The following is a 22,647-nucleotide window of genomic DNA, read 5'->3' as shown; positions in this document are numbered from 1 at the left end:
CAGAAATATTGGGGCTTCCTGTGGTTAGAGCAAATGTTGTGTGTGCCTGACTTGATCATATAATTCACATAGTCCTAATCTTCCTAAACAACATCCATACATGGAGAAAATAAAACAGAGCTTTAGAGTAAGGTATACAAGAGGGATTCACTGCAAATATTTGAAAGAATTTAATGAATAGAAGGCAGCACGTGAATAAGTAGATCATCTTGGTCTGGCCCGGTGAGGGGCAGCATGGCACAATACAGTCACGTCAGAACACACTGTCCAATTTTGAACTTTTCACATCCACAAAAGAAAAACCCATCTCATGGTCTTGAGTCATCCCCCGGTGGCTGTAATTAAGCTTCAGAGCATGAAATCTGGTGTCAAGAACTAATTTATTGAATCATTCGGTCCTGATATATACAAAAGTCTTAGGATTTATTAAAATCTTTGTCCTGAACAAACCATCTTAGCATTTCAAAAAAGCATCAGCTCTTTAAATGATGGCATTCAGTGTATTCAGTAGCAGACACAGAAGGGGTCCCTCTTCCCCTGACTAGCCAGCCCAGGTTGGGCTCACCCTCTGAGAGAAACCCAAAACAGACCCTTTGATAGGTCTGCACAGAGTAAAGTTTAAACCCACAAATGTAAACAATCAGTTATGAAGTCAGTGTCATGTGTGTGAGACACCTCTAGTGTTTGAGTAAACGAAGGTAAGACCCAAAAAAAAAAAAAAAGTTTTATTCTAAGCCAAATCATGGCTTTTGCAAACCTAACCTGGAGCCTTCTTCCTGTTAAACAGGGATTTCTTCCTCTCCACTGTCATCCAATGCTTGCTCATCAAGGATTGTTTGATTATTGGACTTCTATTCTGCTGACTTTCCAGTGTGAAGTGCCTTGAGGTACCCACTGATCTGATACATATAAATTTAAAGTTTAAACCAGAAATACTTCTAGTATTCAGCAGAAATGCCACCTTTAAATGATAAGATAACCCCATACTAGCAGGATGGCAAGAGCAGCATGTGTCCTACGGGCCGGTGTCTAGACTGCACTGATTCTTCAGTTGACTTTCTGCCTTACATGCAGCCTCACAAAGAGTTTTTTGATTGGTAAATCTGAGCCTTAGGGTAGCTTTTATGTTGCTTTGGCCACTTTATGAGTTTTGTAAGCCAATTAAGTTGTCCTCATGAGACCCAATCGATAAGTTTCACTGATAAAACTCCTAGGTTTCACAAATTAAATCACTAATCAGTTAAAAACATTAAATTCCATTTGGTAGATATAAACTCCATCTTATGACCAATAGTGTGTCATCTTCCCTCAGGAACAGTTTGAAGGCTTAAATCAGGGAAAGGAGAAGTCTTTAGTCCAAGAAGATATCAAATTCAACCATCTTTGAAACCTAGAAATCAGATGTGTATGGGTCTAATCCTTCAGCACGCGCTTTTTGTAACATGAATCCTAACAACCAGCGATATACAGCTAAGATGAAATTTTGAAAAAAGGCAGGATTTATATTTAAAAAAAATAAATAAAAAAATCAGCTGGAATGAAAAGGCTGTAAATTCAGTATTTGCTTTAACTAGTTACAATTTTACCACAATACAGTCAGAGTTCAGAAATCTCATTGAAGATCAAAACATCAACCATTTTATTAAAGCACATGCAAGTCTACATGCAAAGAGTTTAACTCTTTGCATGTAGACTTTAGAGTAACAGCTATAAAAATCCAAAAAATATATATATATCAACCTACATTTGTCCTAAAGAACCGTAATACTTTCCTTGAGCATTGTGGCATAAATGGGGAATATTTGGCAATCATTGTTCAGACAGGTGAGACGTCAGTTCCCGTCTTGCTCCGCGTGTCAGTGTAAGGCAAACAGAGCAGTCTGCCTGCCAGCCAGCATCACGGAGAAAACACCACTTTCTTAATATAGTCCACAGTTGTCACATTGAGCAGCATGTCAACGTGCTCATTTTGTGGAAGTTCAACCAACGTCACAGGCTGCTTCTGCTTTCCTATCCAGCGTTTGCACTGGAGGGCACTGTACAGGTTCACCGTCCCGTCCCCCTCACCGGTCAACACTGTGGGCTCCACGTCTGGGAACTTTTCTGAGTACTGAAATGCTTCAGGAGTGGAAATGCCTACACCGTACAGACAGTGGACAGGCACGCCGGGGGGTGTGAAGTCAGCCACCAGCGATTCTGTGTCCTGCTGCATCATCCAGCCGTCCTCAAAATTGATGTCAGAGTAGAGGCGATGGTAGTCCTGCACAGTGTAGTTGGCGGTAGGTGTCTGGACAAAGACCTGGAGGTGGAAACACTTGATTTGGTCACCTCTGATGATCATATTCTGTCTAAAACTACATCACCAACCATTGCTGTAAGGCTGCTCTAACGTGTCAGGAATAAGTTTATGTTGACATAGAAGGAAAAATTAATTCCCATTTAAACAAACACACACCTTATCTTTGGGCCAGGAGCGGACAAAGGGAAACAGCCAGTTGGTGGAGACAGCAGAACGTTGCTGGGAGCGAATCCTGAGCGGGCTGATCACTGGGATGCGGTCATTATCACCTAGAAAGTGGAACAGAAATAAAAGGATGGAGAATTGAAAGATAGCTAAAGCTTTCGTTGAGTGGTGACTTAGAAAAGGGAAGCATGTCCTGGCAAACACCTGATATATGCCGCAGTCCTCAGTCTCTTGGTCAGGATGCTCTTGCAGAAGATATTTTATTTCAAATATTTGTTGTCAGTTTCAGTTTTAGTTTGGTGAACATTTCTCGAGTAGGCTAGCAGGGAGCAAAAAGTGGAAGACTGCTGTCGCAGAGAATTTTAAATTCCTGTAAACTCCGGTGTGGATTATAGATTTGGTCTGACATTAATAAACCAATACACTGGCCTGTAAAATTCAGTTGCAGCCTAATATCCTTTGTAAAACCAGACATTTATTTGACAAAAAATGTTTTAGTGTATGAAGATTACACAAAGATGGACTTAACTAATATTTTTCTAGCTGATCATTGCATTTCCAAAAATGCAAAAAACTTCTAGATTAGCATGCAAAGATGTTTTTCATCTTCACGTTCCACACATTTTTAATGTGAAGACTGCATCTGCAATTAGAAAGAAACCAGTCAAACTACATTTTGCTGATGTAGTTTTGAGGGCCCTCAATTTGGTGCTCAGCTGGGATTCTCAGTCTGAATCTTTGGCCAATTAAAGCAGCAAATGTCTGATAATTGCGATTAAGATGCTACAGTTCAGCATTAATTATACATACGATATATTTTGCATAGAACTAACTATGAATGAGGAAGCTAATGTCAGGGCTAGTAGCTGTAGCTCAATTAGCAGGACAGTTGTTACAGTAACATATCTAAACATAGAGCCAAGTATATCTAATATGTCTGAATATTCCCATCAGTAAATGTTTCATCTTTAGTGGCAAACTGTGAGCTGGTTGAACAACCTCTCTACATTACATTAACTGTTTTAATTTTATGCACAAATAAGCCAATTATGAGACTTTTTTTTTTTTTTTAAAAGCATGTCTGATCCAAAAATGTTCTGTTCACAGTATTCTGGTGCCGAGGCACAGAGTTTGTGACTATGCCGGGCAGTCAACAACATGTATATCAGTACTTTTTTTGTAATGCTGGTTCGTCTCTTACCAGAGATGACCACACGTAAGGTCTTCACTACGCCGGCCCACGGCGCTCCGAGAGAGACGAAAGCCTTGATGTACCGATCTTTCCAAGCCTGTGGCTGCTGGTTGAGGAAGTACAGAGTGTACAGGTTGCCCATGCTGTGCGCGATGAGCACCACGGGCTCTCCAGCCTTCTCCACCATCTCTTCAATCATCTTTTGCAGCGCCAAGAAATAATCTTTATTCTCATCTGACGAAGACATGAGAGCAGATGATGACACACACAAAACGTTATGACATTCACGACTGTCAAACAAATAAAACTAGATGGCAAATCTTTAGTATGAGAAGAACACTCAAGAAAACCCAGTCAGCCCTCACGGTTTAATCAATTTTCTCACATCCATTTCTACACAAGTCTACTTTTTCAAGAGACAAAGCCATCATGGAAGACTTAAACCTTCCTTTTTATGCTCAGGGCATGAAAGCAGAAATGCAGTGCATGACAAATGTGTCAGCTGCTTTATAGCACGAACATGTTCTTCAAAATACTGGCTACTGTGCTTTATATGTCCTTCTGTTCCAGTAAAGAGATGCATGTTAAGAGTTATGCAATCACCTCATAAGACTAGTTCATTAGAAAACTAAGGAAAGTCCCGGCCAACCAAATATTGAGGAGTCACTCATGTGCTGCTGCAAAACAGCTGGCTGCATATAGATCTTTAATGCTTGTGTAATAAGCTAGTTGAAATATCACATGTCCAAGATACCACAGGTCATCACGCCTGAACTGCGTTGTTTCTAACAGACTGTGGACTGAAATACAAATGAGCTGGTGGTGGCTTCACTCCATTCTGGTACAGTTAGACTGAGAATATAAGAAGGCAGACTGCAGTTTCCAATTTGGAAATTCGAGAGCGCCAGTCGAGCCGAGGTGAATGCTTGGCCTGTTCTTATATCACAATGGGCAACAACCACAAAGTGGTCTATGGAGGAAAGTTAGAAATGAGGGATCTTTTTTAAAGACACCTGCTCAAAAATAAACAGTGGACGTCGGTTTGCATGACACGCTCACTTCAAGCACTTTGGGCATGGATGTAAAAGGAAATTTGACCCCGTTTGAGGGCAGAAAATATACAACTAATAATTTTAATCCCCATCATTATCTTCACAACTGCTGGAAACCAAAACTCAAGAGGTTTCTGGTCTAGAAGAATCAACTTTTGAAAGGGGAACTGGAGCAAAGCAGTTCTGGTAAATATATGAAATACACCTGTTACCCTCGACAGTTTTGTGATTTTTTATTTTATTTAAATATGCACCACTTCTGGCCATGTTTCCGCCTGGTTTTTCAAGTGTGGTAGCTTACTGGGCGCTTTCCTCCAATCATAGGGTGCTCCTCTCACATCATCATCTCTGGTGTAACCCCAGTCTACCAGTGCCTGCACTATACTGAAGAAATACATTCCTGCAACACACACACATGAGAAAACATTAAGCATTAAATATGGTATCAGGGTAAATTTGATCAGCAACAAAATCTGGTCACAGTGAGAGGACGTCAGTTAAAAATGTGGCCATTTAACCCACCCACACTGCGTTTGCTTGGATCCAGGTACTCCACTGAGAAGGTCTTCCCGAACCCAGGGACGCGGATGTCCACACCTGGTGGGGAAGAGGTGGTGTGTGTGGTCTGGTTGTAGATCAGCCTGCACACACAAGTTTGCAATATTCAATTTATCTCAGTTCTGCATCTGTGGTCAACCAAAGACACACACGCGCGCGCGCCCTTTACAAGGCAACAGAAACACTTCTCGTTTTAGGTCTCCGTTATTCCACCTTCTTGTTATTTATGTGTGACAACAACTTCCACATGTGCGGTTTGTAGATATACAACGCAGATGAAAGTAAAGATGTTTGGTATGAAAAGCAGAAATGAGCATCTGAGAACATGCCAAGCTTTAAACGCATTTGGTCATGTTCCTTATTCGAGTGAAATCTGCCATTACATTGTACTATAGAGGCAACAAGTGGAGGTACCCTGCTGTAACCCAAACTAACATTTTACGTTGGGGTATTTCCAGTTAATAATTCTGTTATGTGTGTAGGACTGACTCCTTCAGCAGTTTCCATCCCTTTGTAGAAATGTGGGTAAATAAGGACTTTTCCAACAAAACTGAAATGACAGTAAGTGAAGATCACTAACAACATTGAGATGCAAAGTGGTATTGGCATGATCTGAAGCCACAGAGCCACAATAATGGGATACAGTCACCCCTTGAAAACCTGGTAACCTGGTCAAGCTGCAGTACAAATGTGCTGCTTGCAGAAAAATCATTCAGTCACGTGAGAACCGATCTATTCCCATTGCTTTGATTTCAAAATAAAAGCTCATACTTTGTGAAAATAAATTGCAGCGCAAAGAAAGTCAGGTTAAAATTTCCATGATCGATTTAGTCAACCCAGATTAGTCAATCCGAGTCCAAAGTAGGACTAAAGTAAGAATTTGTCTTACACGTCTCTCTCCAGATGTTTTACTTTATCATTCTTATGACTGTACTAAAGTACAGGTTTACTCAATTCCTGATGTCTTTGAGCAGATTGCACTTTGTTATCCTCTAGACCTTGTTGATAAAGGGGAGGACTATCTTATCCAGGTATTGGCACCTCAGCATTTCTCCATCAAAAAACAGCACATTAAGATTTTATATTTTTTACAATCAATGAAGACAAACAACAATAAAAGCTAGTAATGTAAAAAGGGGCAACTTGGTTAATGGTAATTAATTCAGCGACTGACAAACAGCACTTTTCTCTTCTTCACGTGACAAATTCAGGCACCGACACCCACCTAATGTTGTCTATCCAGCAGTCTATGGCTACAGGCACCAGCAGCTCCAGGTTGAGCCACAGTGTGAAGTATGTGTCAGTCTTCTTGTAGCAGATGTAATGGACCACAGTGGGTTTGTCCAGCATCGCCTCCAGCTGGTTTCCCAGATCTCCTGGAACTGCAATGAGCAACATTAGCAATGATTCACTTATCAGGGACATTGATCAGCACTTAGCCTTTAGACTATTAACATGCACTTATGTAACCATATAGAAGCTGTGCAAATTACTCTAAATCCCAAGAAGCCAGCGGAGGAGTGGATGAACTGCAGAAATTTAATCTGCCATTATGTATCGGTTAAGAAGCCATGGATCCAGCAGAGTAGTCAGTCTCATCATGCATGCAGCACATCTGACTGTACAATCATTTTAAAAACATGCTTTAGACATTCAGCTGCAATTCAGCCTTTGGTCTGAAGCAGTTGAGGAGTTTGTATTACTGTTCCCATACTCCAAAAACCTTCCCAGAACTTCCCCAGTGACACTTTAATCAAAACTATAGGTGGACACCATGTGAACTGTACTTTTATTTTAGTCCATGAAGTAGAATACAAATAAATCCTTTAAAGACTTCTGTCAAAGGGACGCTCAGTTTCTGCACACAGGTTCCACATGGGTGGACTTTAAGGGGGAAAACTGCAGTTTGTGTGAAGCAAGCCACAACTGACCAAGGCGGATGACCCACTGGTTAAATAAATGAGGAAATATAAAATCTAAACACAGAGTTGCAAAAAAAACCCCAAAAAAACAAAAACAATTCATGGCTTCAGCCAGATGTCAGCAGCTGTCGTGTAGGACACATGATCTGTCAGGAGAAGTCCCTAAAAAACCAATATGGTGCTTGCATTAAGTGATTTTGTAAACCACACAGAAACTGGGACTACTTCAAATTAGCACAGAATCTGAATCAGAAACAGCAAAGCTGAGTGATTGTGTGAAACTGTAATATGTATCAAGAAGGAAGCAAAAATTCCCTTCTGACAAAAATCCGAACAAGAACTACTGGGGCGCCAGAGGCTGCAGATACAGATGTGTCTTGAAAATCACTCGTCCTTGGGATCGTCATCAGCTCATGACGGCATGGGCGGCCTCTGGAGGAGTCAACTCCCAGTTACCTCCGATAGTGTGGGGCTCTTGCCCCTTGGCATCAGGGCGAGGAGGGTGGGACAAATGGTCCGGGTCTCCTGGGCCTCTCTGCCTCTGGCATTGTGGTTTTTTTCTCTTCCTCATAAAATGTGTTTCGTGACACTCACACGATCATATCTATTTTTATTTTTCCCCTTCTCTCTTTCAAGTGCCGTTTGTGTTTTTAAATAAAAAATGCAGCAGTTGGCGCTTTGTCCCTTATCCTCATCTTTCTCCTTTTTCCACTACGCTCTTTTTTTCTTTCTAATATACTCCTACCTGTCTGTCAGCTATGGCATTTTTAATGCTGGACATAGTACTTGTAATGTGTACAGGTGTAATTATAACTCTTAACAAGCTATGCTTACATTCAGAAGTCAGGGAAGGTTTCAGCTGAATAAAACAAGTCACTACACCTGTGCTTTTCATTCTGTAAGCTGTATAAAAAAAAAGAAAAGTCTACAGTACAGCCAAACAAGTATAAAACATGAAATGAAAAATGAGATTTTGAGGTAAAACCCATTTCATTTTTTATTCTTATTTATTTTAAAGTCACTCCTAAAGGTTACATGGCCCAGAAAGGTATGAGGGGAGACTCCCTCAGCGTCTGGAGGAGCTGATTGGCTGTTGAGCTGAAGAGTCGCGTTCTGTCATATGACCTGATGGCTGAGCTGTAAACGATTACCCTTTAACACAGGCACAGACGCAGCTGGCAGGTTTAAATCTTTCCTCAAATAACGTTAATCAGTCAGTCTTGTCCACAGCAGTACAGCTATATGTCTTTTTTTGTTTTCAGATAGATGAAGATAGCCTATTTCTTATTTCTTATGTAAATCGAACCAACCCTCGTTCAAGAAGCCAACAATTTAAGGACGTCTCGCTTGAAAGCAAATTTTAACTCTGCATTTATTGTGGGAACGTGTTTTAGAGTTTATTTTGATACAGCACAGCTAAAATAATGAAACGTCATATTATCTGATCATAAGAGAGTCTTGAACACCGAGATGCACACACGAGGATTTCTCTGTTTTGGCAGCTGATGACAAGCACAACAACAGGCCAAACATTTACAAAAGTTCAAAATGAATTGACTTATGTGTAATATGTTGAAGCCGAATTGAAGACTTGCCAAGTAGTAATATGATAAATACAGAATTATTTTTAAGTTAACATGATGGCTGATAAACATCAGGAGAACTTAAATTTGACCCCCTTTAAATGGAGTTTGGTCTCCTTTCGAAATCGCCAGCTGCCGATTAGCTAACTGACGGACGACAGCAAGTTGTGCAACTATTTGGCAACAGAAGACAAACTAAGGAATAAATTGATGAAGGAAACACTTACTGAGGACGACCGGGGGTTTTGGGGATGGACGAGGCTTTTCGCCGAGACATTTCCCCGCCGGTTTCTCGGAGCTGGGTGCCGACAACAGCATTAATAAAAGCCCGACACAGAAGGCAGTTACCCGGTGCCAACCCGCCATGACTCCTGATATATCATAGCCTGAAGAGCATAATACCTCCGCGATGTGTGGAGCCGGCTGCGGTTTGCCGTTAAAGCCCACTGCTGCGAGTAAACTACCACTGTGGACGATCACGAGTTCCGGATTTTAAGAGCACACGGTGTTTTGCGAAAAACAGTTACGCCTTTAAGAAAGTGCCCCTCCTGCCATCCACAGGAGGGGTAGGAGGAGTCACCTCTTTCAAAGTAAAAGCTTCCACTGTTCTGCAAGCTTCTTATTTCTGATAGGCCTACAAGTAGAGGAAATAATAATATTAATATCAATATATTAATTGTCTTGTCTTGGCAGCCGGGGGTCAGTCCGCCAGGGCCTCCGCTCCTGGCCGCCACCCGGCACACAATGCACCCGACCCCTATGGCGCCTCCTGCGGGTGGTGGGCCTGCGGGAGGATGGGCCCATGTCTCCTCTTCGGGCTGTGCCCGGCCGGGCCCCATGGACTAAGGCCCGGCCACCAGACGCTCGCCCTCGGGCACCCTCCCCGGGCCTGGCTCCAGGGCGGGGCCCCGGTAACCCTATCCCGGGCAGGGTAAACTGTTCCCTCGGTGTCCTTTTCATAAGGGTCTTATGAATCGCTCTTTGTCTGGTCCCTCACCCAGGGCCAATTTGCCATGGGAGACCCTACCAGGGGGCAAAAGCCCCCAGACAACATAGCCCCTGGGATCCCTGTGACACACAAACCCCTCCACCACGATAAGGTAGCGATTCAATGAGGGGATTGTATTGTAATGCGGTTTTCGTCCTGGTCGCGGAACACTGGACCAGCTCTTTATCCTCTCCAGGATACTTGAGGGTGCATGGGAGTTTGCCCAACCAGTCTACATGTGTTTTGTGGACTTGGAGAAGGCATTCGACCGTGTCCCTCGGGGTGTCCTGTGGGAGGTGTTGCGGGAATATGGGGTGTCTGGCCCATTGCTACGGGCCATTCTATCCCTATACAACCGTTGCAAGAGCTTGGTTCGCATTGCCGGCAATAAGTCGGACTCGTTCCCGGTGGGTGATGGGCTCCGCCAGGGCTGCCCTTTGTCTCCGGTTCTGTTCATAATTTTTATGGACAGGATTTCTAGGCGCAGCCAAGTGGCGGAGGGCTTTCACTTTGGTGGCCTCAGAATCTCATCTCTGATTTTTGCAGATGATGTGGTTCTGTTGGCTTCATCGGGTGAGGGCCTCCAGCTCGCACTGGAACGGTTCGCAGCCGAGTGTGAAGCAGCGGGAATGAGGATCAGCACCTCCAAATCTGAGGCCATGGTTCTCAGCCGGAAAAGGGTGGAGTGCCCACTCCGGGTCGGGGATGAGTTCCTGCCCCAAGTGGAGGAGTTCAAGTATCTCGGGGTCTTGTTCGCGAGTGATGGGAGAAGGGAGCCGGAGATCGACAGACGGATTGGGGCTGCAGCTGCAGTAATGCGGATGCTGCACCGGTCCGTCGTGGTGAAGAGGGAGCTGAGTGTAAAAGCGAAGCTCTCAATTTACCGGTCGATCTACGTCCCTACCCTCACCTATGGCCACGAGCTGTGGGTAGTGACCGAAAGAACGAGATCGCGGATACAAGCGATCTCGTTCAGCTGGCTCCTTTCGATGTAGAGCAGCTGCTGCTCCACATCGAAAGGAGCCAGCTGAGGTGGTTCGGGCATCTGACAAGGATGCCCCCTGGGCGCCTCCTGGGTGAGGTGTTCCAGGCATGTCCCAGCGGGAGGAGGCCCTGGGGCAGACCCAGGACACGCTGGAGAGATTATATCTCTCGGCTGGCCTGGGAACGCCTTGGTATTCCCCCGGATAAGCTGGAGGAGGTGGCTGGGGAGAGGGAGGTCTGGGCCTCTTTGCTTAGGCTGCTGCCCCCGCGACCCTGCCCCGGACAAAGCGGATGAAGATGGATGGATGGATGGATGGATGGATATATTAAATGTACCGTTTGGATGATTATTTACCTTAAACTATACGCTACCAAAAAGTGTCCCCTCTTTCTATCCATATAATCCATATAATCCATCCTCTCTTTTCTACCATAATGTGTTTTATTTAGCAAATACATAAAAAAAACTTACTCATGAAAATAAAGATCTTTCTCCTTAACAAGTCAGTCCAACTCCAACCTCTTAGATCACGTGGTTGTACCTGTCAGTTATTCAAATTAGCTGAGGTTTTGAAAGCCTATGTTTTATGTTTTATGCCACAATAAGTGGCGCTGTTGTTTCTCTCGTCTTCCATGTGTAGAGCTTCCAACTATTGGCCCATTCAAACTTAATTGGCATACATCTATTAGCTGATCTGGGCGTAGTAAGCCAATTACAAAAGGGCAGCTCCCTGGCCAGCTGAGGCTGCTTCTGACTCTCTGTGACTTAGTAGATTTTGTGTGTGAATAGAATGGTTGTGTTAGGAGGTTGGACAGGTAAGCTTGGGGGTACCCTGTAGATATGTAACAGAGGAACAGTTATTAGAAACACTAGGGTGTGCGGTTGATACCTCTCTTGTGAAGATATGCGTAGCTTATTTGAGAGTTTAAAAATGTGTTAGGTAGGATGTAGAATTATTGTAGAGACACTGACACTGCCCTGGATGCAATAAAGGCCTGAGTGTGTAATGAATTTAGGAGTAGATTTCTAGGAGGCCCTTCCCCATTTTGAACTGTGAAAGTAAGACAAAGAGAAGTTAATGTTGAGTGGAAATTCCCCAGGGGAGACCTGGGTGGGGTCTACCAGTTACCAGTGTTTGTAATATGTTAACTCTGTTTTCTCTGTTGTGTAGAGGAATTTGGTGTAGCTTAGGTGAGGAGATTACTCTTACTCTTGCATGTCTTCCCTTCTAGGAGATGCATGCTTAAATGAAGATGAATAAAGATGAATAAAGGTTTTGTGAAAATGACTACTGAGTTCCGGTGCCGTCTCTGGATGCCCGAGGAATAAAAAGAACCGGGGTGAAACTGATTTCTTAACACTTGAATGGTTTTGACTGACCCCTTGTGTAGATGGGCCTTTTTGTTTGAGCATTGGTTGACTTGACCTTTAGAGAAGCTGTAGGCACTATTAATTTCTTTGATTTGCCTCAACCACCTGGTCCTCCTCCCCCACATTTTTCTTTTGTTAACTCTATTATTTTTAACACATAATAAATGGCAAATAAACACTGCATGACTTTTACACCTGCCCATATGTCAAGCTGGAGTTTGTGACACAAACATTCCACACAAGTGGAGTCTTTGTCACAAGTGTCCTCGCCCTGATACATTCTACTTTTAATTATTGTAGGAACCACAAGTAAAGTAAACCAGCAGTCTGAGAGTAAACTACTCTGAAGTAATATGATAATGTGGGGTCTTGAGTAAAGTAATAAGTGCAGTATACAGTATAAACTGTTTTTTTAAAACAAACAAACAAGCAAACAAACAAAAAGAACATGTGAAACATGTGACAAGACAAATCAATGTCCCTCTGCAGGGAAAAACAGTGTGATGCTGGCATCAAGTTATTTAGAGTTCCTTTGAAATCTTTTTTTAACTCTAAACTATTATTTTACAGATTCAGTGTGACATCAGTGTAAAATATCCGCCAGCATAGGAAGCTTTTATTTGTCCTGCATGTACATAATTGTTGCACAATGACTCCTGAAAAAAAAGAATAATAATATATATGTCTATGAATCTTAGCTTTGTCTAAAGATTAGCATTATGTGTTCCTTACAGTTTAAAATTCTGCAGTTAACATAAAGGAAATTAAATTATATTGACCACAATTATCCAGATTATTTCTTAAAACACTTGATTGCAGGACAGACTTTATTTTGAAAGAGGAGACGCGAACTCTTCTTTCAGTCATGAACGCGCCGTGGCTCCTGCTCCTCTGCGCTCTCTTGAGGATGGGAAGGCACTTTCTGACGGGGGCAACTATTTTGGCACTACACCTGGCTGTAACGCAACTTCAGCGAGTCAAGAGTCCACAGCAGCAGATGCTGTCGAACAACAGATGAGATAAAGGCTTGACTTTTGTACTGGAACCAAACAAGTGACCCACACAGGTGGACTTTTGTGACCTTAAATGCTGTAATTTTAAGGTGAACCATTCAGACGGCTGTTTACACAACAGCACTTCAAAAAATATTCATGATCATTGCTCATAACTTATCAAAAACAAAGTTTCTGAGGGAATAATCCAATAATCTCACACAACAAAATGTCTCATATTTATTGGGTCTTTATGCATGAAAATAATAAAATGATAATGATGATGTAACAGGAGGACACAGATGAAAACAAGAAAACTAAAACCATCATAAAAATTTCTTACTACATTTTTAATTACTGTGATTATTATATTTCCATAATTGCCACCAAGTTTCAGACGTAAGGTAACTAAACACATGACCTCAGTTTAGTAATAATCAGGTCAGGGTTAAAACCCACATTGTTGAGTCAGCAGCGTTTAGTTAAGATAAAGTGGTCAGGACTATTTGCTGGGGGGGGGGGGTCAGTGATAGATTCTCCCCAAGTCCAGATTGGTTTTGAGCTGTTGTACCTGCTTGAGATAAGAGACGGTACTGGTATTTGTTTTAAGCTTGATGTTTGATCTGGCTCAAAAGTCACTTATGTGAGACTCTAGCACTGTAAATGGCTTCAAACTCCTGAACGCCTGTATTCAGTGTCAGTTCTGACATCAACCTCTGTGGGTGTGTCCGATTTGCCCTCCAGGATGTCCTGGATTTGGTTGAGCACCTTTTCGTGAAACACCATATCCAGATGGAACAGCCCTCTGAACTCTGTGATATGGACGGGCTTCTCCTGCTTCCCCACCCAGCGTTTGCATAAACTCATGCTGAACGTGTCCACCGTGCCGTCTCCATCGGCATAAACAAAGTCCACTGGGTCCCCGTTGGGAAAGACCTCGTCGTAGATGTTTGTTACGGCAGTTGGAAGGCCCATGCCATACATACACCATACCTCGACGCCAGGAGGGTGGAGATCACTAGTGAGGTTCTTGGTGTCCTCCAACATATACCTGGAGCCAACAAGAGAGCATGATCATTGTTTGCTATTAGAAAAAATACACCAAAAAGAGAAGTATTTGATCTATATGCTAAAAAGGTATAGTTCAAGAAAAAGCAAGATGCTACCATTTAGATAGAAATAGAAGTAGAAGACAAAGAGCCCAGAAATTTCACACTTTCTGCTCTCAAAGGAGAGGTAAAGCAGTAAATACAGATGACCACTGGTACTATACAATTTCTGGTCTGCTTTTTTAACTTTTGGCAATCAAGACTTTCTAAAACCAACCAAACCAACCAAACTGTTTCTTACCAGCCTTCCTCATTATCAATGTCTTTGAAAAACCGTTGGTAGTCCTTTGTAGTGTAGTTAAAGTTCGGCGTGGAGATGAATACGTGGTCACTTGGCCAGATGCCCTCTACAGGAAGCATCCACGCATTGGTGGTTACCATCCTCTGCTCCTCCCGAATCTTTAGGTTCGAAATCATCGAGAGGCCATCATTTTCTCCTGTAAAGAGTTTCAGGTTCACACCGCTTTCTAGCCCCTCCATCTGTATTCTGTTCTGTGCGTTCTTATCATTACCTGAAGCCAGGACCCTGAGTACTTTTACTGCACCCCCCCATGGCGCTCCTAGAGAAATGAAGCCTCTGATGTATTTGTCCTTCCAGGCTTGAGGCTGCTGGTTGAGGAAGTAGAGGACATAGTGGCATCCCATGCTGTGTCCCACCAGGTAGACAGGCTCCTGATACTGGTTGTACATCTCCTCAACCAGGTTTTGCAGCTTTGCTAAGTACTCTGCATTCTCATCTGTGGGGGGACGAAGGGAAATAAAAACGTTACAGGCTCACAGCAAGAACCTTAAGAGGTGCACATCAAACGTCATTATGTAGTGTAATTAAAATTTGGTTGCATCTGGTCAAAATAACTTGAGAACCTGCTGCCACAATCAGGACATGCAACACCAAATGTACTCACAGTCAGTGTGTGAATAAAAACTAGTGAGTTTGTTTTAGAGTTTTGGTGTCCTAAAAGAAAATCCACTCCTCTCTCTAGGGTTAGCTCTAAGAACCAGCTGGTAAATAAAAATCACGTGGTCCTTAGCAGGTATTAAAATGAGGTAACTGCAACCTCAGATGAAAAGCAACCTGTGATATGCTACACTGTGTCAATATATATTTTTAAAAAGCTAAACCAACATGCAGAAGCAGTGTGTGAAAAACAAAATACACTCCTTTTACTTCCAGTGGAATTAATAGGATAAGTAGCAGCCAGGCGCTGCTAATCAGAGCATTTGATTATTGAGATTTTGGCAGTTTGATGGTCTGCAGCATTCAGATATGTGTTAACACAATGACAAATGGCCTGTATTTATATAGCGCTTTACTAGTCCCCAAGGACCCCAAAGCGCTTTACATATCCAGTCATCCACCCATTCACACACTGGTGATGGCAAGCTACATTGTAGCCACAGCCACCCTGGGGCGCACTGACAGAGGCGAGGCTGCCGGACACTGGCGCCACCGGGCCCTCTGACCACCACCAGTAGGCAACGGGTGAAGTGTCTTGCCCAAGGACGCAACGACTGAGACTGCCCAAGCTGGGGCTCGAACCGGCAACCTTCCGATTACAAGGCGAACTGCCAACTCTTAAGCCACGATCGCCCATAAGGAGGAAATATATCAGCAATAATCAATAAGGCCATTCCCATACAGTCTGAAGTCCATCATTGTACAATGAGAAGACGAAAACATTCATGATATCTACATACCAGCAAATTTACCCCAGGAGCTACATCTCAGACTCTACAGGTCTCAGTCAGCATGTTAAAAAAAGGCTGTTCAAGTTTGGCTTGATTGCCAACAGAAAGCCTCTTCTTAGGTTTGCAAAGTTGCATCTGAGCAAAGACCTCAGGAACAATGTCCTTTAGAAAAATAAGACCAAAGTGGACATGTGGACCATAATGCACAGCATCACATGTAGCATAAACCAAATACAACATATCAGCACAAATCCCTCATATTAAATGTTTTCAACTGAATCCAGTGGTAGTGGAGAGGTGATGATTTGGACTTGTTTTGCAGCCATAGCACCTGGGTACCTTTCAGTAGTTGGGTCAACCATGAACTCTATATATAGAAGTATTCTAGAGTCAAATGTGAAACCATTTGTCTGACTTCAACCTGATTAAAATGTGGCAGGACATCAAAAACAATTGCCCAAAAACTTCAAGAAGAGTTGTTATAATGTGAAGAATGCGCCAAACTTCCTCTACAGCAATGTAAGAATCTAACAAAGTCACACAGAAAACAAATACTTGAAGTTATATTTGCTACACGCTACCAAATTATGGGGTGTACAATACTGTAGCATCAGCATATATTAGTATTCTCGACCGACAACTTTATCGCTTGGTTCAATCCTGCTTCTCCCACCGACATAACAAACGCACCTTTCCAGCACTAAAGTCAGCAACTTGCAGAAGAACATAGTGAAGTATATAGTTGTTAAAGTGGCTAGTGAAGACTTTTCTTCTCAGAAGTTGGGAGACATTAAAAGTCAAAGTAATTACCACAATTATCTGTACTATACTAGGAAGCACATCTGAAAATTGCTCCTATTGTATTAAAAAAAGTAACATGACTTTAATACATGATTAAATAAAAGCATAAGTTAATGTTCTTTAGTAATGTAGATTTTTATCATTGACCCCCCCTGCGTGGCATAATTAGTAAAAAAAAAGAAAAAACAGCACAAGCTGAGCTGCTCAGGAAACTTCTTTTGTATACTCGTAAGCAAACACATGCAAAGCACCGTGCTTTCTCTCTTAACATAAAAATAATACAGACTTACTAGGAGCTACTCTCCAATCATACGGTGCTCCGCGGACGGTCTCGTTTCGGATGTAGCCCACGTTGACCAGATGTTCCACCATGGTGTAAAAGTAACCTTCAGAGAACAGTAGCAGACTCGGTCAGTTTAAGAGTCCAAATCTAGTATGGAAATAAAGCACTGGGCTACATGTTCCTTTATATTTTTGCCTTCATGACCATTAAACATTTCTCTGTTACTCAGTGTAGAAATACATTAAAAGATGTCAGAAACTAGTCCCCCAAATTTACCAGTTTACCAACACAGATGTATTTTTCTCACCAGCCAGTCTGTTATAGTCAAGATATTCAATGGAATAGGTCTGCCCAAATCCAGGCACTCGCACCTGCACCCCGGGTGAGTTGGATGACCGCCGAGTTGTCCTGTTGTAAGCGAGTCTGCAGGACGCACAAATGTGGAAACACATGGCTAAGTTTTCAAATTCTGCAAAACATGTATTCAGTGATGAAAAACCTGACTAAAGATAAACAAAACTGACAAGCGTAAGTATAACATAAAAGTCTGTTCCTCAGCTGTCACCTACAGTAAGGCAAAGTTGTAGATCAAAGGTGTTGTTAAACTGCTTAAACGTGGATGTGAGAGCAGACAGCAGGTCTCACCTGATGTTATCGATCCAGCAGTCCACACCTATGGGTATGAACATGTTGAGGTCGATCCACAGTGGGAACCATTTCTCAGTTTTCTTGTAGCACAGCCAGTGGACCAGCGACGGCTTGTCTATTTTGGCTTCCAGACGGTTCCCCAGGTTCCCCGGTACTGAGCAGGAGGGCACATGCAAACACAACAGTGTGTCAAATGTTAATTGTACTGCAGGAAAAAGTGGGACCAATACACAGCACTGCAAACTGCTGCCGAAGTTCAGCAAACTTCCAATTCAATTCAATTCAATTCAATTTTATTTATATAGTGCCAAATCACAACAACAGCCGTCTCAAGGCACTTTGTGAGATAAGGTAGACCCTACAATAATACATACAGAGAAAAATCCAACAATCAAATGGCCCCCTATGAGCAAGCACTTTGGCGACAGTGGGAAGGAAAAACTCCCTTTTAACAGGAAGAAACCTCTGGCAGAACCAGGCTCAGGGAGGGGCGGAGCCATCTGCTGTGACCGGTTGGGGTGAGGGAAGGAAAACAGGATTAAGACATGCTGTGGAAGAGAGACAGAGATTAATAACAGGTATGATTCAATGCAGAGAGGTCTATTAACAACCATGCAACAAAGAACTGATGAACTGATGGACTTCCCAGACAGCTGTCATAAATCAATGATCCTAATCATATTTTTTTTTACAGATTGCGTGTCATCAGAAGGAATCAGAAGCTCTCTGACTTCTTCAGTTTCATATTGTATGAAATATGAAACATGAAACTGAGGAATCATTTAATTGAACTGAAAGAAATCAAAGAGATTATTCATTAATTAAAGCTGTGATAAGAGTTTGCAAAGTGACTTTTTGCATGATGAAGAGTCACCAGCTCAGAGAGCTGGGAACCACTGCTATAGATCACTGGTCATAGGAAATAAAAATAAAAACTATACTTTTCGGAAAAGATCATCAGAATTTTTTGACATTTGGAAGATGCTTCTGGAGCTATTAAAGACTGGGGAGGTTGAGATTAAAGACTGGGGAGGTTGAGATTAAAGACTGGGGGGGTTGAGATTAAAGACTGGGGGGGTTGAGATTAAAGACTGGGGGGGTTGAGATTAAAGACTGGGAACACTGAGGAACTGGAGAGAGACTGAATTAAAATCTGCAACTAAATTTGGGAATGTATACAGTATACACTATCCTGTACTTTTTTTTGTATTTTATTTTTCAATTTTGTTAAATTTCATATATATAGAATTCAGTCAGAATTCAAAACAACAGGTCAAAATAAAATTTAAATTAAAACTAATTAGAAAATACAAAGCTATAATAACCCCTACCTACACTCTGTCTTATTGTGTTTTTCTGTTTCTCCTTGATATCCTGTCAATATTCTGTCTCCTGTTTTGCAATTAAAAAATGTGCACAGCTGCTTTGCTCTGGAGGATCCTGAGACCAGATGTTGATAAGCTAATTTCCTGCCACATTAAAGAGTTATATAATTTAAGTTGGAAATAAAAACCACACTACAATTTAGAAAACAAAACAAAAACAAACAGTGGAATCCAATTTATCTAATGTTGTTATATTAATGATCTCATTTTCACTTTAAGAAGGAAACGTCTGCGGTTGGGAAGGTCTGAGATTTATTCTTTGGTTGCTCTCAGACCTTTAAACATCACCAGGGCTGCAGCTGAAAATGATAAAAACTAAAACTATCTTTTGCTTATCTAAATATGAGTAATAACAATTATAATACATCTGTTCTTTTATGACTTAATGAAAGAGCACTTATAGCACAAACACACACTTTAGGTGTTTTCAGTGCTGTAATTTACTGTCTGATTCCTTTCATGTTGCAGTCGCTCACATCACTGCTTTTATGTGGTTAACCTCTTATAATAACATAGTTTTACCTGAATCAGTTGCTCTGCTCCCAGATATCGCCCCTTTCATGCGAACACACTCGTGCTTCGATAGATAAATCCTGGGTTAACTTATCAAGCTCATAATCACCTTTGATCGACGGCTTAGCCTGATTGCTAATGCTGAAACCAGAGAAAGAAAGGTGACCTGGTAATGTTGAACTTGCTTCAAAGTACAGGGCCCATGCCAGGATGCTCCCTCCACCATGCCTTAGAGTTGTGATGATGTGTTGCCTTTATTCCTTCAGACTTAGCATCTTTGCACACAAGACGACTGCTAAATAGGTGATGTGAAACATCGAGGTGGCATTTTGCAAACTTTAAAATTTCAGCAACGCTTTTTTTTGTTTGTTTGTTTTTGTTTTTCATTTTGAGTGGTTGCTTCCTTTCTTTGTCCTTCCATAACCACCATTCTTTTTCAGTGTTAAAGATATATTTCAGGAAGTTGCAGAGATTTCTGCAGGTGTTTCATGTTGACTCTTTGGTACTTCTACTCTCGCTGAACACTTTTAAGGTCTTGTCAAAGCTGTCGGTTGACACCTACCAGTCTTTCTTGAAACGAGCCGACAGTAATCTGCCTTTTTTTTATAGGTAAGGACATTTCTACACCCATCTCTTCCACTTATTTCACTTACTTTTTTCACAAAATCATATTGAAGTCATGGGTAAAACTGTTAGTGCTGTTTAGTCACATTGTTTTTTGAGTTTAAATAAATGTCAGTCGATTGGTTCACTTAAAGCAATCAATGTAGAACTCAAAGCATTTTCTTTATCTCCTTTTAGTCAAAATCTCCTCATTTTGTTTGCCTGTCCTTTACTTGGAGCTCCTGTGCAGTAGACTGCACAAATCCCTGACTGGACGATGACTTTTTGACTGCTAACTGTGAATCACAAGCAGCAGAAAGAGGGAAATGGTACAGTGTAAGCCTAAAAGGGATAACATCATCTAATTTCTAATAGCACAAAACCTACCAAAACACTTTATCCCGGGGTGGGTGATTTACGATGATTACCTTGATGTGGTCACATGTTTTCTTTTAGCCTTAATTTACCCAGAATTCAGCAAATAAGGTGTATTTGACATAGCAGACAGTTTTGTGAAATGCAAATATTTGGATCTGTTTCTGAATTTGCGAAACTGACCCCTGACCCACAGGAGAAGCTGCATGATTTACCGTTACCCAGCTACACTATTTGCACCGCGTACACAGCAGTTCTTCTGCGATCTGGTCAGTCCAGTGTTTAAACATCATCATATCAAAGACAATAAAAATACCACTTCTTCAAATTCTGAGGCGAAAATGTCTCTCTCTGGATGTTTGAGATTTCATAAAAAGGCAAGCTGAACTTTAAAAGAAATTTCTTGAGATAGAGAGGACGATTTATTTTAAATTATATGTAGGAAAAGAACAGGTTTAATAGTCTTTCAGTTTGAGCGTGGAGGTTTATCCAAAGCACAGTCACTAAATTGTGTCCCTAAAGCTTTCCTGATGAGAAAACACTGATATTGCCTGCAGGGTCAAATGTACAGAGTGCTGTGTGTGACCTAAAAACACCCCCACCCCCCGACTGTACTGGACCTTCGTGCTACATGTTTCCGCATAGATGTCCAGCTAAATCAACAATAAATCTCGGGTATATATCACAGCAGTATATTTTAATCTTCCATACATATTAACAAACAGACAGACCCTGTACTTACCGATAATAAGTGGAGGAGTGCTGTTGCTGGGTACTTTAGGTTTGGCTGGGGGAGGAAAGACAACGTTGACGATCCAGAAACCTGAGGAGTGATGAAGCCCCAGCAGAAATGCAAGCAGCAGCACTAAGCTCAAGTGTCCTGCGGATCCCATCTTTTCCTTCGGGCAGCTGTGGCGCTCTGGACGGAGCTCAGTCTGTGCGCTGCAGCTGGAGGCGGAGGCAGAGGCGGGCCAGCCGGGAAGAAAACACGCGAGGTCACACCAGAGGAAACCCTGTGTTTACCATCTCTGAAGTAAAAGTGCATCCACACGTCCTGGGCTGCTGAGTGCTGCGGGAACCACGTTTAATTCTCTCAAGGTCTGCGCCAAGAGTGTCTGGTCAGAGTGGCATGCAGGAGCAAATAAAACGTGTACGGTACGGGTACACCGCCCTATCGATCCCTCCTACGTGTGTTTATTTACGCCTCAGAAGGCAAATGATTGACAAAGACTATTTTTTAATGAAAATGTTCTGATTTTTTTTTTCAAGCAAGCAAAGCCAAATGTGATGTGTGCAACGTGAAGCTGAAGTGAACGTATCCCACTTCTCTTCACAGACCAGCTTTGAATGTATGCACAGAGAGATTTCCAAAAAGACTTTAATATAAAAATGATCATCTGCCCCCAAAAGGTTATTCCTGATGTTTTACATTTTTTAAATGTTCAATATCCTTATTTATTTTGGGTAATTATCTTATAGCCTACAGGATTTAAGAAGGAGTTATTTTTTAAAATAATGAAATGACTTATTCTCAATTTCTGCTACCCTCTTGGCCAGATTTCTCTTTAAAACAACAACAACACACTTTTACTGTCAACGAGCCGTTTAACCTGGATAAATACATCATAAGTCGTTCTGAGCCAGAAAGAACGTTTTAGTCTTAAGGTAGATCCCCAATCAGTTTTTTTTTTTGGCAAAGTGACTTTTATATAACCCCAATGTATCTAGGTGTAAAGTCCCAATGACGCGAAAAATGTCATTTTTGACAGAATTTGTAACAAATATGACATCACAGTCCACAGGACTGTCATTTCAGTCATTTCAGAGTGTTTTATATTGTAAAGTAAAGACCCTACAATACTAGAAAAAACCCTCTAACAATCAAACAACCCCCTATGAATAAGTATTTGGCAACAGTAGAGAGGAAAAAACTCCCTTTGAATAGGAAAAAACCACTGGCACAACTAGTCTCAGCAAGGGGCAGCCACCTGCAGTGAGTGGTTGGGGGGTGAGGGGAAAGAGAAGAGAATTGCTGTTAAGTATAAATACTAATGAAATGACAAGAAATTAGATTTAGACAATGCTATTCAAGGAGCTTTATCTTATATATATCTTATACAATAGGGGTGGGCAA

At 41.9% G+C, this 22,647-nt stretch overlaps 2 protein-coding genes across 2 annotated transcripts; both read right to left on the bottom strand.

Annotated features, from left to right (window-relative positions):
- Positions 1-155: 155 nt before the first annotated feature.
- On the bottom strand, positions 156-9,330 carry pla2g15 (phospholipase A2, group XV). Its single transcript, XM_026172935.2, has 7 exons — positions 8,999-9,330; positions 6,492-6,648; positions 5,231-5,349; positions 5,010-5,108; positions 3,666-3,890; positions 2,456-2,568; positions 156-2,299 (listed from the first exon to the last, which is right to left on the bottom strand). The coding sequence occupies exons 1-7, from the start codon at positions 9,135-9,137 to the stop codon at positions 1,898-1,900; spliced, it is 1,254 nt and encodes a 417-aa protein (XP_026028720.1). The 5' UTR covers positions 9,138-9,330; the 3' UTR covers positions 156-1,897.
- A 4,004-nt stretch (positions 9,331-13,334) lies between these two features.
- lcat (lecithin-cholesterol acyltransferase) lies at positions 13,335-21,654 on the bottom strand. The gene is made up of 7 exons (XM_026172938.2): positions 21,256-21,654; positions 17,635-17,791; positions 17,297-17,412; positions 16,997-17,092; positions 14,729-14,953; positions 14,458-14,653; positions 13,335-14,158 (listed from the first exon to the last, which is right to left on the bottom strand). The coding sequence occupies exons 1-7, from the start codon at positions 21,404-21,406 to the stop codon at positions 13,777-13,779; spliced, it is 1,323 nt and encodes a 440-aa protein (XP_026028723.2). The 5' UTR covers positions 21,407-21,654; the 3' UTR covers positions 13,335-13,776.
- Between the last annotated feature and the right edge of the window lie 993 nt (positions 21,655-22,647).

The sequence above is a fragment of the Astatotilapia calliptera genome, chromosome 7, assembly GCF_964374335.1.
Source record: "Astatotilapia calliptera chromosome 7, fAstCal68.1, whole genome shotgun sequence".
Taxonomy (NCBI): Eukaryota; Metazoa; Chordata; class Actinopteri; order Cichliformes; family Cichlidae; genus Astatotilapia; species Astatotilapia calliptera.
This window is presented reverse-complemented; position numbering and strand designations above follow the sequence as displayed.